General features: G+C 36.6%; 1 protein-coding gene across 1 annotated transcript in view; it reads right to left on the bottom strand.

The window, feature by feature from the left end:
- The window catches only part of SLC5A8 (solute carrier family 5 member 8), a 54558-nt gene that overhangs the window by 21638 nt on the left and 14624 nt on the right, over nt 1–18296 (bottom strand). The window contains exons 4-9 of the mRNA XM_068560824.1: nt 16107–16174; nt 14976–15130; nt 12205–12345; nt 9110–9239; nt 5111–5199; nt 4528–4640 (exon numbers count right to left, since the gene is read on the bottom strand). Of these exons, the coding sequence (XP_068416925.1) occupies nt 4528–4640; nt 5111–5199; nt 9110–9239; nt 12205–12345; nt 14976–15130; nt 16107–16174 (696 nt within the window). The remainder of the gene's footprint in view (nt 1–4527; nt 4641–5110; nt 5200–9109; nt 9240–12204; nt 12346–14975; nt 15131–16106; nt 16175–18296) is intronic.

Genomic DNA, 18296 nt, shown 5'->3' on the forward strand with positions numbered 1-18296 from the left:
CCTCAACATAATAAAGGCCATATATGACAAACCCACAGCCAACATTGTCCTCAATGGTGAAAAACTGAAACTATTTCCACTAAGATCAGGAACAAAACAAGGTTGCCCACTCTCACCCCTATTATTCAACATAGTTTTGGAAGTCCTAGCCACAGCAATCATAGAAGAAAAAGAAATAAAAGGAATCCAAATTGGAAAAGAAGAAGTAAAACAGTCACTGTTTGCAGATGACATGATACCATACATAGTGAATCCTAAAGATGCTACCAGAAAACTCCTAGAGCTAATCAATGAATTTGGTAAAGTAGCAGGATACAAAATTAATGCACAGAATTCTCTTGCATTCCTATACACTAATGATGAAAAATCTGAAAGAGAAATTAAGGAAACACTCCCATTTACCAGTGCAACAAAAAGAATAAAATACTTAGGAATAAACCTACCTAAGGAGATAAAAGACCTATATGCAGAAAACTATAAGACACTGATGAAAGAAATTAAAGATGATACAAACAGATGGAGAGATATACCATGTTCTTGGTTTGGAAGAATCAATATTGTGAAAATGACTATACTACCCAAAGCAATCTACAGATTCAATGCAATCCCTATCAAACTACCACTGGCATTTTTCACAGAACTAGAACAAAAAATTTCACAATTTGAATGGAAATACAAAAGACCCCAAATAGGCAAAATAATCTTGAGAAAGAAAAACGGAGCTGGAGGAATCAGGCTCCCTGACTTCAGACTATACTACAAAGCTACAGTAATCAAGACAGTATGGTACTGGCACAAAAACAGAAATACAGATCAATGGAACAGGATAGAAAGCCCAGAGATAAACCCACACACGTATGGTCACCTTATCCTTGATAAAGGAGGCAAGAATATACAATGGAGAAAAGACAGCCTCTCTTCAATAACTGGTGCTGGGAAAACTGGACAGCAACATGTAAAAGAGTGAAATTAGAACACTTCCTAACACCATACACAAAAATAAACTCAAAATGGATTAAAGACCTAAATGTAAGGCCAGACACTATAAAACTCTTAGAGCAAAACATAGGCAGAACACTCTATGACATAAATCACAGCAAGATCCTTTTTGACCCACCTCCTAGAGAAATGGAAAGAAAAACAAAAATAAACAAATGGGACCTAATGAAACTTAAAATCTTTTGCATAGCAAAGGAAACCATAAACAAGACAAAAAGACAACCCTCAGAATGGGTGAAAATATTTGCAAACAAAGCGACTGACAAAGGATTAATCTCCAAAATTTACAAGCAGCTCATGCAGCTCAATATCAAAAAAACAAACAACCCAATCCAAAAATGGGCCAAAGACCTAAATAGACATTTCTCCAAAGAAGATATACAGATTGCCAACAAACACATGAAAGGATGCTCAACATCATTAATCACTAGAGAAATGCAAATCAAAACTACAATGAGGTATTACCTCACACCAGTCAGAAGGGCCATCATCAAAAAATCTACAAACAATACATGCTGGAGAGGGTGTGGAGAAAAGGGAACCCTCTTGCACTGTTGGTGGGAATGTACATTGATACAGCCATTATGGAGAACAATATGGAGGTTCCTTAAAAAGCTAAAAATAGAACTACCATATGACCCAGCAATCTCCCTACTGGGCATATATCCTGAGAAAACCATAACTCAAAAAGATTCATGTACCATAATGTTCATTGCAGCTCTATTTACAATAGCCAGGACATGGAAGCAACCTAAATGTCCATCGACAGATGAATGGATAAAGAAGATGTGGCACATATATACAATGGAATATTACTCAGCCATAAAAAGAAACAAAATTGAGTTATTTGTAGTGAGGTGGATGGACCTAGAGACTGTCATACAGAGTGAAGTAAGTCAGAAAGAGAAAAACAAATACCATATATATTACCCAGCTAACACATATATATGGAATCTAAAAAAAAAAAAAAAATGGTTCTGAAGAACCTAGGGGCAGGATAGGAATAAAGACGCAGACGTAGAGAATGGACTTGAGGACACGGGGATGGGAAAGGGTTAGCTGGGACGAAGTGAGAGAGTGGCTTGGACATATATACACTACCAAATGTAAAATAGGTAGCTAGTGGGAAGCAGCCGCATAGCACAGGGAGATCAGCTAGGTGCTCTGTGTCCACCTTGAGGAGTGGGATAGGGAGGGTGGGAGGGAGACAAGTGGGAGGGGATATGGGGATATATGTATATGTATAGCTGATTCACTTTGTTATAAAAACAGAAACTAACACACCATTGTAAAGCAATTATACTCCAATAAAGATGTTAAAAAAAAAAAAAAAAAAAGGAAGGCTCAGGTGTCTGTTTTCAGTTTGCCAGAAACAGGACACAATTCAGCTCTGCTCTGTATAACATGTTGGGGGAAGGGAGTAATAAACTTCAGAAAGTCTTCTGAATTTAAGTGTTCATTTCTCCTGGGAAGTGGCAATCCACACCAAAGAGTGTTTTAGGACCTTTAGCCTTCTCATAATCTCCATCAACATCCACAAACCTTTCCCGTTAAACTAGCAAAGAAATGCAGTTTCAAGGCAAGTATTATATTCCCCCTTCTACCAAACTATTTTCCTGAAACTTTATACAAATTCTCAAGCCACCATCAGTGGTCAGCTTACGGGATTTTTTTTCTCTTTTGGCTTTCAGTATTTTCCAGATTTTCTCCAAGTATACATTTTGCTTTTAAAATTACTATAGGAAAATGTTTTTTTTTTATTAAACCCACCCCCTGTTCTTATTTTTAAAGACTTCCATTCAGCAAAAATCACCTGAAATCTGTTAATATAATTTCCCACATATAAACTTCAAAATACAAAAAATAAAATGAATGAGAAATGTGTTCATCAAAAAATTAGTGCATTCCTTATGTTATTTCTATCTTACTTATTTAACACAAGCACTCACACCTTTGTTAAGCGTAGTAAGTAAATAATCTTATTGCACCTGAATGGAAAAGCTTACATTAATTTTTTCAAAGTGCTTTTGTCGCAATGATTTTTCATGCCTCCAAACTCTATTATAAACAGTATTTCCAACATATTTAGCTAAATTCTTCTCTATTTGGCAGCTCATGAATGGTCACCATTGTGGTTTTTTGTACTCAGAGTTATCGGAAACATTCAAGTCATTTGCAGTGTTCTTCTCATGATGTCCTTACTGTATATACCTCAAGATAATGACTATATACAACCTTTCAAAATGAATGAAAGCCTCATCTACACTAGCGGAGCTGATTTGTTATTAATCATCATCAACATCACTCCTGAGTACCAGTTAGTGGCTCTTGTTTTACATGGATTATCTCTAAACCTCATAGTACCTGCAAAGTGAATATTTTTTGTTCTCATTTTCCATATAAAGAAACAGAGGCTCAGATGGGTTTGCTCAAGGCTAACAGCTAGTTAACTGGTGAAACAAGACTGAGTCTGTCTAGCTTCAAAAGCTTCTATTTGTTCTACTAAACCACACAGTTTCAACAATCCCATAATGAACCCATCTAAACACCCTTTAGGAAACATTGTATCATCCTGAAATTATGCTGCAGGATTAAAATCAGGTACATAATAAAATGATGCAATGTTAGTTAAATTTAGGGGACACTGAAGAATATAAATTAAGTACTTATTCCAGGCTACAGTCATGGGAATTATATATAGAACTATGGTTTAAAACAGAATATTATTTACTATGTCTCTGACAGTCTATTAGTGCTATTGAGGTTAAAGATTCTTTTTAAAAAAATAAGTTTGTTAGTCATTCATCCCAAAACATGTATACTCAAGATTTGAAAATGAAGAAGGAAGTACACTAGCCAGATTTTTTTGAGTCAGCTATTACAGTTGGGACATCTGGGAACTGAGGTTAAAGACCTTTCCATTCAATATGATATTTAACCCCTAATAAGGTCCTATAATCTATGAATTTAAGCATTCATATTGAATGAAGGAGTTGAGCATACCTTGGACAATTTTATTGATTATCTTCTGGACAGTCTACATGTGCAGAGAGAACAGACAATCAAGACCAGTAAAAAATCATAATGCTCTGTTCCTTTATCTTCAATCCATACACACAGACTATATCTTAAACTGGCAGTGCCCTCTTAGGTAATACAGAAAAAGCATGGCTCTTGGTTCCAAACTAAGAATATTTCTTAAAACTGTGGTCTAAGTTTTAGATGGTAAAGGGTTAAATTTTTAACTATGGCTAAGAATTTTAACATAGATTTGGGATAGGAAGAAGGCAGGAAAGAAGGCTAGCCAAATAGCACCCCTGGCAATTGTTTTTTGTGGTGGCCTGACAATTGTTTGAAGTATGTCTCAAATCTTGATTGCAAATATGGCCATGACTGCATTAAGTCACATGCATGTGAGTGTATATACACTCACACTCACTTACTCTATATTTTCCATGGAAAAGAATTTCTGGTATTTCTAAAAATCATCTCCCAGAGCTAAAATGGAATTGTGAAACAAAAACTTACTCATTCCTTGGGAAATCCAAAAGAGAGACCTTTCTGAGAGAGATGGGAAGCGAGGTTTGACTAGGTCTTCCACAGTTACTGCTGCTAAGGCATTAATACTGGAGGACACTGTGCTGTAAGGGAAAATCACAATTTTGATTAATAATGTTTAAACTTTAATAATACTTTAACAAGGTAAAAGAAAAGGGAAAACATACTGTCACTTCTGAAATATAACCAGATTTCTACTACATTATTTTAAAAAAATTTTATTTATTGAAGTATAGTTGATTTAGGCCCGAGTGCCTAGAGCCCGTGCTCCGCAACGGGAGAAGCCACCACAATGAGAAGCCCGCGCACCGCAACGAAGACCCAATGCAGCCAAAAATTAATTAATTAATTAAAAAAACAAAAGAGACTGATGACAATATCCAGCCCCTAGAGAGAAGAGTTGGACCAAAAGAGAGAAGACATGGAGTACATTACCTATATGGGGGCCATTTGTGCTCATGTCCAGGATTCAGCTTTATCCCCCCCAAATATCCAATAACAAAAGAAAGATCCCAAAAGGGAAATCTTATATTATTAGGGTCATAATTCATACCTTAATGTTCCACTGTAAGCACAGGCCACAAAAAGTCCAGGAAGTCCCGGATAATCTTGCAGAATGTCCAGTACCAAATAAGGCATGAGCTGAAAAATACCAAAATTTACTCTTGAGTACTCTTTGCTATGAAATGAAATTAATTAACACCTCATTTATCTTGTGTTCTTCAAGAACTGAAGGAAGCTATTCCACATAACTGAAATGTCCAAATATATAAAATTAAACTCTTTACCTGCTAACACTTAAAGAAAAGAATAGCACAGTAGTTAAGGGTACAGGCTCTGGCTTCAGACAGATGTGGCTTTTGTTATTTAATCTCTCTGAGCCTCAGTTTCCCCATCTGTAAAATAGGAATAATAATCCTAACCTCATAGAGTTGCTATAAAAGTTAAATTAGATAATCTGTGTAAGTTCTTAGTATAGTACACAGAATAGGCTCAGTAATAGGTAGCTGTTCTCATTCTTTGGAATAATAAATCAATTTAAAGGAAATATTTTACATACCTCTGCACTTAAGTAAGAAGAATTCACTTAATTTAACTTTACTTGATGACTCAAGATTATATTTGTGAACTTCAATCACTGTTCAGGATTAAAAATGTAATTTTAGTTGCATATACAGTTGACCCTTGAACAACAAGTTTGAACTGTGTGGGTCCACTTAAATGTTGATTTTTTTCAATAAGTACAGAAAAATGTACGTGTAGAACATCGTATGCATGATTTGTATTACATAGTATGTATGCAAGGATAGCCTACCCTTACGTAGGCATGAGGTGAGTGACAGTTAATATAAAAATAATGTGTTAGGTTTTTTTTTTTTTACTGTTTTATAACTTTGCTTTCGAAGAATTATATTTATATAATTATATTTATATAAATATATTATACTACACAGTATGCCTCTCATAATTGGAGAAACTGTGCATCAACCGATGATCACGGGTGATTTTTTTTTTAAAAAAAACAATCTTTCCAATGCTGTATTATCAATATGACTGTAATACTGTATGCCATCCAAACTTTATAATGATTCATTTATTACCATATAGGCAAGGCTACCACAAAGCAATCGTATCGATCACACTAGGCTATAATAAAGCAATCGTATTGCTGCTTCTTTATCAATGCATGACTTGTTATACCTGTAAATGAATATGAATTTCTTTTGCACATTATCTTTCATTTTTGACATCCTGTGTTAGTAATAAGTATAACATCTGCAGTGTTTTGTATCACATAAGACAACATTGATGTAGGTACTGACAGACGATTCATCTTGTAAACAGACAAGGTAAACTTATGGTATCAATCAGTACAGTACTGTAAACGTATCTTCTTGTCTTCATAATTTTCTTAATAACACTTCCTTTTCTCTGGCTTACTTTATTGTAAGAATACAGTATATAATCCCTATAACATACAAAATACATGTTAATCAACTGTTTTTGTTATCGGTAAGGCTTCTGGTCAACAGTAGGCTATTAGTAGTTAAGTTTCAGGGGAGTCAAAAATTATACATAGGTTTCTGTTGTGCAGACGGTCGCTACCCCTAACCCCCATGTTTTTCAAGGGTCAACTGTTGTATGAGACATAGTGATGAGTGGAGAGTAACCTCACAAAATTCCTCAACTTGCTTCTTTAAAAAAAAACAAAACTCCTAATACTTACTTTTTGATAAGTTACCTTTTAAAAAATAAATATTAAATACGGATGGGAAGGCGTATGCCTTCAGCATTGTGTTACGTGGCAGTCTTTCGGCAAAACTGGTTTTTCAATCAAAAGAGTCCTAAGAGGATAATTTTCTAGAAAAATGCCCTCTCATTTCATTGAAACATCATTGATTCCTTCTCCCAATAGTACACAGTGGATGCTATGCCCATTCTCATCAGCCTCTTTGATCTCATTTAACAACTAAAGCTTATTAATTCTTTATTCTCAGAAAAAGAGAGTAACATTTCTCTCTATGTGAGTTCAACACCCATTTTCCCAAGACATCTTACAAGTTTAATTTCAAGAAGTATTCTATACATAAGCCAAAGTTGTTTCCATCGTTAGTATTAAAACGAGATCTAAAATCCTCTACCCTATCGTCAACTTTCTCAAAAATCTTCGGCCTTATATTTTAGATTCTGAATGACCCCTCAGGTATAGGTAGAATCCACCAGGTAAGATTGATAGAAAAATAGTAAAACTATAACTAGGCACTAATCTGGCTTCCTCAGGGTGAGCTACAGCAGAGTGTAGCAGAAACATATCTTTGCTCTCTTGGGTTAAGCTTTTGACCTGATTTTCTACTGACTGCCTTATTTCCATTGTAACCCCAGGAAAACGTCAATTGACATTTTCACATGTCAACACACTAGTGGAATCATTCAGAGAAAATCTCAACACACTAGTGGTTAATAATCAACACACTAGAGGAATCATTCAGAGAAAATCTCTTTCTTTTTCAAAAATTTATCACATGCTCTCTAAATGATAAATGCATGCATGCAAGATACCCCCTGTGTACAATCTATGACAAGTGGTCTCAAGGTTAGGAAGTTGTAGGTTTAAAAAATTTTTTTTGTTGTTTTTTGGGGTTTTTTGGATTTTTTTGGCCCAGGGTAAGGGGAAGGTATATTAGAAAAAAAATTTAGTCCCTATGGTCTTCACAGACAATAACGATTGACAAAAATCACAAAATATTCTTGACTAGAGAAAATATAATGGAATAGTGCCTCCATCTTCAGAGTAAATATGATTCTTGGATTCTCTGAACAAATAGAAAGATCCGTTTATCAACAGGAGGGCAAAGATTAAGATAGGGTTGAGATACACAGATCAAGGATGCTCTCATTTCCTAACCCCACAAAGTTGTATTTTTCTGGGAGTATGTTATGCATTTACACCAACATAAAGTTCAACCTGTCATCATTCGAATAAGTCCCCTGGGCACTTGATTTACAATCGACTCTGGCAGTCCTGGGTTTGGATTCTAGCTACACTTTCTGAAAGATGGTCTATGGCATAGAGGTTCAAAGTTAGGACACTGGTGGTAGCCTGCCTGGGTTTGAATCCTGGCTCCAGGTTTACAAGCTGGTTATTTAAGTTCTCTGTGCCTCAGTTTCCTTATTTTTGAAAGGGAGATCATCACGGCACTGTGTCTGTGAGGATTAAAAGTTAAAATCTATATAAAGCATTTATAATCATGCCTGGCCCATGGTATTTGATGAGTGCTTGCAGCTATTCTTATTCATTAACTATGTGACCTTGGGAAAATTATATAACCTCTCTGAGATTCATTTCCTTGTCTATAAAATTAGAATTATAGGGTTGTGAGAATTGAAAGAAATAAAGCGTGCAAAGCTCTTGGCACACAACCTCGTCACATAGCTGGTGCTCAATGAATGTTCACTTTTAGATCCATTTCCCTATCATTTAAAAACTGGAAGGTGGGACTTTCCTGGTGGTCCAGTGGTTAAGACTCCGCGGTCCCAATGCAGGGGGCCCTGGTTTGATCCCTGATCAGGGAACTGGATCCCGCATGCTGCAACTAAAAAAGATCCCGCACGCGGCAACGAAGATCCCATGTGCCGCAACTAAAACCTGGCGCAGCCAAATAAATTAAAAAAAAAAAAACAACTGGAAGGTAAACTGCTTATCAATGAACAATCTAACACCCACAAAATGTTCTACGGTACCACAGTTTGTATATAGTTTTGGGCTTTTTTTAAACTGTGTTTATATTTCTACTCCCAGCCTTGAGCTATTTCTATTTAACACCTACCTTGAAACTTTGCCAGGTATTTCAATATTTTTATTGGATGTAGCATTCTTCATTTTTGCTATAGCTGCTAAAATAAATTTTCTCCAAATGCTTTATAGAAACTAAAGATGATTATATTGTGCCTATTTGCTCTTACTTTACGAGAACATGAACACTCTTTCCTCCCAGCTAATAAGCTTTCTGAATGTCATTCTTGCATGTGTAAGAAAGACATGGTACTGGACCTGGTCTGGTGCAGACACTTTCTTGGCTGTCCAAGGATCACAGTCATGGTATCTGGAATACAGGCTGAGCCCACATAGCACCGTGCAGGCCAGGATCAACCAGAGTGCCAAAAGATTGATGTAGAGAGACCTGAAGAAGTGAAAAGAAACCAGCAAATGACAATTTTAATTTCCATCTCAAAGATGAGGAAAATTGTTACATAAATAGAAGAGACTTTCATGATTATATTCAATAGATGTGCATTCTCTTTTGGTCCTCAAAAATGCTACGGGTTTTATTCTGGCCTAACCTTCTGTTTATGATGTCAATCAACACTGTATTTGGAAATACTTGGAATAGATGGGATTTTGCCATTGAATGAATGTATCCTCCTGGTCAGAGTTCCATGGGCATTATTAGCTTTACAATCGTGTCTAGTTAAGTCCTTCAGGACGTCTTGTCACGAAATAGAGATTTTAATAGTCAACAGGGCAGTGACTATTACTCATTTTACCTTTAAAAGGGATGCAATTATAAACTGCTAAACACTGTTAGCCTTTACATAGCAACTCGTCAAGCTTGTTTAAATGTGGTTTGCGATGCCATCCATTAAATAGGAAAGGCAAACCTGTATTCCTTGGACAGGTATCTTCCAAAACAATGTTCAGCATTTTAATAAATGATGTGTGCTCCAGTAGAGTGTAAAGGTTTACGTAATAGCACTGGAGTCAGTCCTGAGCATAAATCTTAGCTCTCCCTACCATATGTGACCTTGGGCAAGTAATCTAACCTCTCTGATCCTCAGTTTCTTCATTTACAGCTAGAAATAACAATGCCTACCTCACCGAGTGATAATGTGAAACTAAATAAAATAGTATATATCATATAGTACAATGGCATGTAATAAACACTTGTTAAATGGTAGTTATTGATATTATTAGTGTTAATATCATTGAATGCTATGTCTTAATAATCAGTTGATAGTAAATATTTCTCCCACTAGGTGGCTACATTTTCCCCCCAGGGGTGTTGTAGTGGACACTGATAAGCTGCCCTAGGCTGAAGAGAGGTCTCCCCACACCCACCAACTCATACCTCCTTCCCCAGAGAAGCCTGCATAAAATGACAACTGGATTCAGAGGTTTAAAGGCTAAGTCCCCTCAGGCCAACTTGGGACAGTCTGAAGGGTCATCCCAGCTCTAGGGCTCCCCTTGAGGGAGTCTCTGTTGAGACTGCATTACAGTCCAACTTCTCCCTCTGGCCAACCCTTCTTCCTTCCCCTCCTTCTCTGTTCCAGTGGTGATGCCCTAGTAGACTCTGGCATGCTAACCTCCATCTCACAGTCTGCTTCCGGGAGAAGCTACCTTGCAGCAGGTCCCACGACAGATTGCTAGCCTTTTTCCTTGACTGACTACATTCATCGCATGTTTTGTTATTGTCTTAAAGTACTGTAACTATACCTCATCTCCAAATCATCAGAAGATATACCCAGACACTCTCTCAGTCACCACACCTCACTTATATATGAGTTAACAAACACTTTGTTATATTGTTTTATTTTACTTTAATGTCATTCATGTAGATCTGACATTGTACCCAGTCAATCAATGTCAGTAGGTCTTGACTTTTTTTGGCTGGGACTCATTCTTCCCATGGAGCCAATGTTAAAAAGTGGGAGAAAATGGTCCCCCTGAGCTCTTGTTTAAGAGACACGTTGGACTATTCTGAAGGAAATTGTTTCTTACTAAGAAAGCTCTAATGCTGTTCTTTCAGTTATAAAATTGGCTTTTTGAGTTCCATGTTCTCAAAGAAACGTGCTCCCAAAGAAGAGCATGTGCACAATTCCTTTGGGAGAGGCATCACTGCTAATGTAGATGGATTAGTGGATATATAAATTATATTCCTTTAAAGTGTCTTAAAGTAGCGGAACTCCTAAGCTCACTTTTGGGGGATTCCATATCCAGTTATTATACTCATATTCATACAGATTTTTCATTGTGGAATTTACCAAAGACAGATAATGTCTAAACCAATTCACTCTCATATACTGACATGTGACCTCATATATTTCTCACATTCCCCTTTGAATAGCAACAGAACTGCCACTCCTCCTACTCCAACCACCTTGTTACCCTTAATCAATCTACTTAGAGTTTTATAGCACCTAAATGCACAGCCTGATTTATCAGCATGAAGAGCACTAGTCACCAAGCTTATCTGAGGCCTCCTGACAAAGAACCAGCCGCTGTTCATAGTCTTCACTGAAGCCAAGATGGGCTGGAAAGTCCCCTGACCATGCTGTCCTTCCCACCTCTGAGCTTTGCCCAAATCACTCTGCCTACTCAGAATGCTCTCCCATACTTCTTCACCTGCCCACATGTGGTCATTCTTCAGGACCTGCCTGCTTGACAGGAATCTCTCACTTATCCCCTGCCTTCACATCCCATGATTTGAGGTGGAAAAAGGAATTCACATTTACTGGATCCCTACCACATGCGTGCCAAACACAGTATTTTATAATACCTCCACGAGATGTGTGATATCTTATGCTCATTTTACAAGTTTAGAAACTGAAGCTCGGAGAGTCTAAGTAACTCACGCCAAATCACTCAAGTAGCAAGTATTAGAACAAGGTTATAAACCCACGACTGTGTCTGAAAATAAAATGCACCAGCACACCTGGCAATATAATGCTCTAGAACATTTCCTCTATTTGTTATACTGTTTCACAGAACTGTTATACCTCTAGTGTTAGTTTACTTTTCACATACTTGCATATATTTTCCTAATTTGATGCTAAGTTCCTTCATGACAAGAGCCATATATTTATCATTTTTTATTCTCTACAGTTCTTCATACAAACAGATGCACAATAAATGCCTATTTATTTGATAAGATTTGTTTTACTTAATAATTGATATAAATATTTTTAAATATCTGATTTAAAACATACAATGCCACTTTGTTCTATGTGATCCTTTTGTAGTATATCATTTATCTCTTAGAATTTCATGACACAAAAGACTTAAAACTTGAGCAGAGCTTGACTTTTGAAAGAGTTTCCATAAAGACAACTGATGGTTATTGATGATTTATATACCGTAGTTTGTCTTACATTTTTGCCTGGAATCTGCTTTTACAGGAAATATATCTCTGCACTTGGGACTGGTTGACTCCATAGATGCTGGTCCATGTGAAGGTCCCTCCTATAACAATCGTCCAGAATGTGTGTCTTTGCAAAGGGTTAGGATCAAAACTAAATGAAAACAAACAGAAAACAAATTTGAAGTCTCAGCCAAACACTACAGAAATCTTCCTAGAGTAATTCTGGAAGCAAGCAATGTATACCTACATAAATATAAATAAATATTTATAAATATAAATACATACATAAATATGTACCGATTAAGTAATATAAAAGGTAGAAATATTCTTAAGTTCAATGAAATAAAAATTGATACTTTCAGAGATTTGGAAATTCTGGATGGGACTGGGGGAAAAAAATGAACGTTCCAATCATTCTGAGCATTTATAGAAATTGTTCTCCCATGGCCATAGGAAATTATTTAAACAAGTCTGCCATGCTGTAATCAGAGAGGAGCACGAAGCTGAAAAAAGAGAGAGAGAGATTCCTAGGTACACAGCAGCAATAGAAATAGTACTGAAATGAACACAATATTGACACATTTTGTGTGTGTAATTCCTCTCCTAGCACATGTATAGTCATAGTTCTACTTTATATTCAAGCTTAAGAATTCAATTAATGCAGTGTAATGGTTTTCATGTCATTATAATCTGTTCTTAAAATGCTGTGTGCACAAACTAAGTACTCATAGTTCAAAGTCATTATGACATTTACAAAACATTGCTACAAAGAAAGCTCAACTTCCACATTCGAGACACCTTTTAACCCTTCTTAACGTATCACCTTGGAAAGAATGAGTCTGTTCATCTCTCATACACAATGTAAGCTTGAAAATTTTCTGCAGAATTAGTTTCAATGGAAACTTTCTGAAAATTATGAAATTCTGCAATTCCACTTCAAAGCTTATATTTGAGATCAGCTGAGTAAAGTGCTACATTTTTATGCATTTTCCAGCATTCTTATGGAAAGATAAGAGCCTCTTTTCCATTCTCTAACACTTAATATCAAAGTCTGAGTTTTAAGGGTGTTGGCCCTTTCTCCCATAGAGAAAGCAGCTACTATACTAGCTAATAACAGTCAAGAACCAAAGGGTTCAGCAAGTTACTTGAAGGAAGTAAGACAAGATTTAAAACATCCAATTCAGTGGTTTTGGCAATACAGAATACATGTCAACTATAGACCATACAGAAAATACCAACACAAAATCCTTCCCTTCATTTACCTCAACAAGAGCAGATCTATTGCCCACCATATTCTCAAAACATATTTGAAAAACAAGGGATATACAATAAGGCTTTTCATTATTCCTTAATTGTTGGCAACCTTTGTAACGGTCATAAAAATGTCTAATCTTTTACTTTTTAGAATCTCTTACTGATGTATAAGTTATCGTTTCAATGCAGCAATGTATGTACTCTTTGTATAAAGTGACAGTTATTTTACAGAAAAATGATTGACTCCACACCCTTTCCCCTCAACCTAGCTGACTAGGAAGAGATTTGGGAGTAATCCAAGTCTCCCAAGTGGCCACTGGTTGTTTCTGCCTCTTGGTACCCACTCCCCCTTCTTCTGGTAACAGCAACCTAGGTTTGCCTTGGGGAAACTATACCATTTCTCCATTAAATAGTCTAAATGGTGGTCAATCAAAATGTTCTGCTCTGCACTAGCTACAGGATGGAATCATGCCCACGCTAGGCCAACTGGGGGCTCTCTTCCTTGGAATCTGAATCTTGAGGTAAAAGAAAAAAAAAACTATTGAGAACAGCTGAAGTTGATTCACTGTAATTCATTCTTGCAAATTAACACATTGACCCTGTTCAATTTCTGACGTTCTTCTCATACATTAGCACCTATTTTCAGAAAACTGGAAGAGAGCCACCAAGTGCAAAATGATTTTCTTTCCTTTTGCCAATGATTTCTGCTTGCTTATCTCAGAACAGGGCTGCTGAAAGAGAAAATAAGTTGGTCTATGTCAAAATGACCCCCCCCTGCACGTTGAATGTGATGTACAAGGAAGACACTATTGATCCCAAAGAGAAGGTGCTTAAAATATTTTTTAAAATTGTGTGATATATTTGTGATGAAATATCTATTTTCTCCATTAGCCTTCTTTAAGAAAACTAAATAGTTGTTGAAGACGTTATATCTTATGCTATACTGAGACTTGAGGCATCAGCTGTAACTTTTCTAGTCAAATTTCAAGAAATAATATTTAATATTATATAATGTACATTATTTAACATTTATACACATATAATACACACATATATATGTAGCATAATAATAATATACTATACATTATCAAGGTAATATTAAAAGAGAAATTCTCTAGGCTGCTTGAAACAAAGAACTGTCAAAATGGAATCACTGTCTTTTAGTGTTTTTTTCTTAAGAGGTTTCCTTTTCTTCTCTCTCTAGTATATCTTCCCTTATTTCCCTACCCACACCTTTCAACCTATGCCAGACTTTAATATCTGGAAGAAAATACTCTTTTGCTATCAATCCCTTCTCAGGAGGAAGCACCATCCTCAGCTCCATGTAGCTAACTACCAACTGACTAACCCCTTAAAGACCTGGTGGAAACTCCTTACACATTAACTTCCCAGCTTCAAATTTTTGTACCACACCCTTAACGGTTGGTTTGTTTTCTAATGTAAACTTACTATTTCAGCCAAGAGATTTTTTTAACAGAAAAAAACCAAAGGAATGTTCTATTAACCAAGAAGTAAATAGCAACTTACTTCCAGAAGTTTAATCTTCCTCCATTATAGGCATCATTTAGAATAGTGTTGATTCCACCTTGAGTCAATGAAGCCTGTATAATCACAGATGCAAATCCAGCCACCATGATCCCAACTTGAAAAACATCCGTCCAGATAACCGCTTTAAGACCACCCTTTGAGGGGAAAGTACATTAGGATTAATGCTTCTACCAGATATTATTAAGCATCTACATGCTTATACACCATGCTGGACAAAGATAACGAAAACATGGATCTTGGCCAAGAAGTGCACCCAAGGGAGATAGTCAGGAAGGTAATGCTTAGACCAAACTTTCAAATATAAGCAGAGTCCAAGATGTAAGGTCCTCCCAATAGAGAAAATAGCATGGGCAAAAGCTTAGAGAGGTTAAAATATGTGGCATGTTGAGGGCAGCCAGATATATATTTTGGAGTGCCGTGGAGTGGTGTGGGAATATCGTTGGGAAAAAAATTCAGAGTCAAATTGCAAATGGCAATATCATAGATTTTATCCTATAGGTAGGGCTGAAATTCAACCAGTATGCACAAAGAAGGACATACCAGTTGTTGAAAAAACTAAAATTGTTTTGTATTAGCCACCGCCACAAACTTCCCAAGTGTCCCCCTCCAGTCCCTGAACCAGCCCCTCCTTGAGGACCTTGTCTTCCAAAACACTGAGCAACTAAAAGATTAAGACCTAGAATATCAGGGGTTGCATAAGACTTGCACCACTGCTAAGGATCAGCATCCATGATAATATCAGTGCCCATGCCATACTGGTTCTTACATATTTTGACTGTTGCTCCTGCCTAAAGGCAATGGGAAGTTATCTCAGGTTTCTAAGCTGAGGAATATTATGAGCACAGCTATAGTAACACAGCAACAGTGAGAGTGAATTAGGAGACAAGGTTGGGGACCACGGCATGGTTCAAACGAAAGAAAAAAATATCAGTTATGATCAATGTCCTACAAAGGATCAAATTTTACCCTGGACTGAATATTCCTTACAAAAAATGTTATACTGTGGGAGGCAGGTATGAAGAACCCAGATGGCAGCATGCAACGATTGAAATTTTCAATTTTGCCAAGCAAGTGTGTAGAGTGAAAGGAGAAATAATGTTCTTGACATACCATGGTGCAGTAGAATGTGCAGACCACACCAGTAGCCACTACAGCACCCCAAAGATCGAATCCTGTGACTGTAGAAGAAAAGAAAATGCACGTGTAACTATGAAACATATATAAGCACTTCTCAAAAAATCATCAGGGGGAAGCTATACCATTTATTGGGCACCTACCTCTACACCCACTTGCCATAAACTAGGTCCAAATATCAAAAAATGTACCAAAACAAATGGAGTTTAAAACTTTATTTGATGAGTTAAATAGACCTGGCTTCTACCCTCAGGCACCATACAGTATCCAACATTGGCTAAATCAAATACATGAAAAAGCATTTATATTGTAATTAAGCTAAGACACCGCTTGATATTGGGAGGTAGTTACCCAGACTGAATGGGGTCATAGGATACTTGTTGTCATGGTTCAAATAAACACATTATTCTACCAGTCCATGAAAGGCAAGTTGTGCGTGTTAAAATGGGGCCAAGATAGAGAAAAGTCTACATAATTTGTTACCATTTATTTAAGAAGTAAAGGGGCATATTATATTTTTTTAATGAAAGGATAACAACTCTATGCCCACAGATTTGAAAATCCAGATGAAATGACCCAATATCTTGAAAGACACAATTTGCCAAAACTCACACAGGAAAAAAAGAGATGATCTGAATAGACCTATATTTACTTTAAAAATTGAATCAATAATTAATAACCTTCCAAAACAGAAAGCCCCAGGCCCAGAGGGTGATGAATTCTACTGAATATTTAAGGATGGAATCATACCAATCTTTTTCAGAGGATAGAAGCAGAGGGAATACTTTATAACTCATTCTATGAGGCCAGCAACACCCTAATACTAACCAGACAAAGACATTACAAGAAAAGAAAACTACAGACCAATATCTCTCATGAATGTAGATGCAAGAATCCTCAACAAAATATTAGCAAATCAAATTTTAAGAGCATAAAAAGAATTAAACACCATATGCAAGGCTGCCTCAACATTTGAAAATCAATTAATGGAATCCACCACATCAACAGACTAAAGAAGAAAAATCATATTATCAAATTAATAGATGCAGAAAAAGCATTTGACAAAATCCAACATGCATTCATGATAAAATCTCTCAATAAACTAGAAATAGAGGGGAACATTCTCAATCTGATAAAGATTATCTACAAAAAACTTACAGCTGACATTATACTTAATGGTGAGCCACTCAAAGATTTCCCACTAAGATCAGGTACAAAGGAAGGAAGGAAGACATAAAACTCTCTTTGTTCACAAATGACATGATCATCTTTGTAGAAAATCTGAAATAATTGGCAAAAAATCTCCCAGGTCTAATAAATGATTATAGTAAGTTTGCAGGATACAGGTTAATAAACAAAAGTCAATCACCTTCCTATATACCAACAAAAAACAGGTGGAATTTGAAATTTAAAGCACGTTTCCATTTACATTAGTACCCCCCAAAATGAAATACTTAGCTATAAATCTAACAAAATATAATATATACAAGATGTATATGAGGAAAACTACAAAACTCTGATGAATGAAATGAAAGAACTGAATAAGTGGAGAGATATTCCATGCTTATGAATAGGACAACTCAATACTGTCAAGATGTCAGTTCTTCCCAATTTAATCTACAGATTCAGTGCAATCCCAATGGAAATCCCAGAAAGCTATTTTGTGGATAATGACAAACTGTGGAGAACTGAAAAACTGATTCTAAAGTTTATATGGAGAGGCAAAAGACTCTGAATCGCCAACACAACATTGAAGGAGAAGAACAAAGCTGGAGAACTGACTGTACCTGACTTCAAGACTTAATATGAGGACTTCCCTGGTGGTGTAGTGGTTAAGAATCCGCCTGCCAATGCAGGGGACACAGGTTCAATCCCTGGTCCGGGAAGAGCCCACATGCTGCAGAGCAACTAAGCCCATGTGCCACAACTACTGAGCCTGTGTTCTAGAGCCTGCGAGCCACAGCTACTGAAGCCCATGCACCTAGAGCCCGTGCTCCACAACAAGAGAAGCCACCACAATGAGAAGCCTGTGCACCGCAATGAAGAACAGCCCCTGCTCACTGCAACCAGAGAAAGCCTGCACGCAGCAACGAAGACCCAATGCAGCCAAAAATAAAAAAATAAAAATGAAAAGTAGAAAAGACTTAATACGAAACTAGAATAATC

Source organism: Eschrichtius robustus, chromosome 13 (assembly GCF_028021215.1).
Source record: "Eschrichtius robustus isolate mEscRob2 chromosome 13, mEscRob2.pri, whole genome shotgun sequence".
Lineage (NCBI taxonomy): Eukaryota > Metazoa > Chordata > Mammalia > Artiodactyla > Eschrichtiidae > Eschrichtius > Eschrichtius robustus.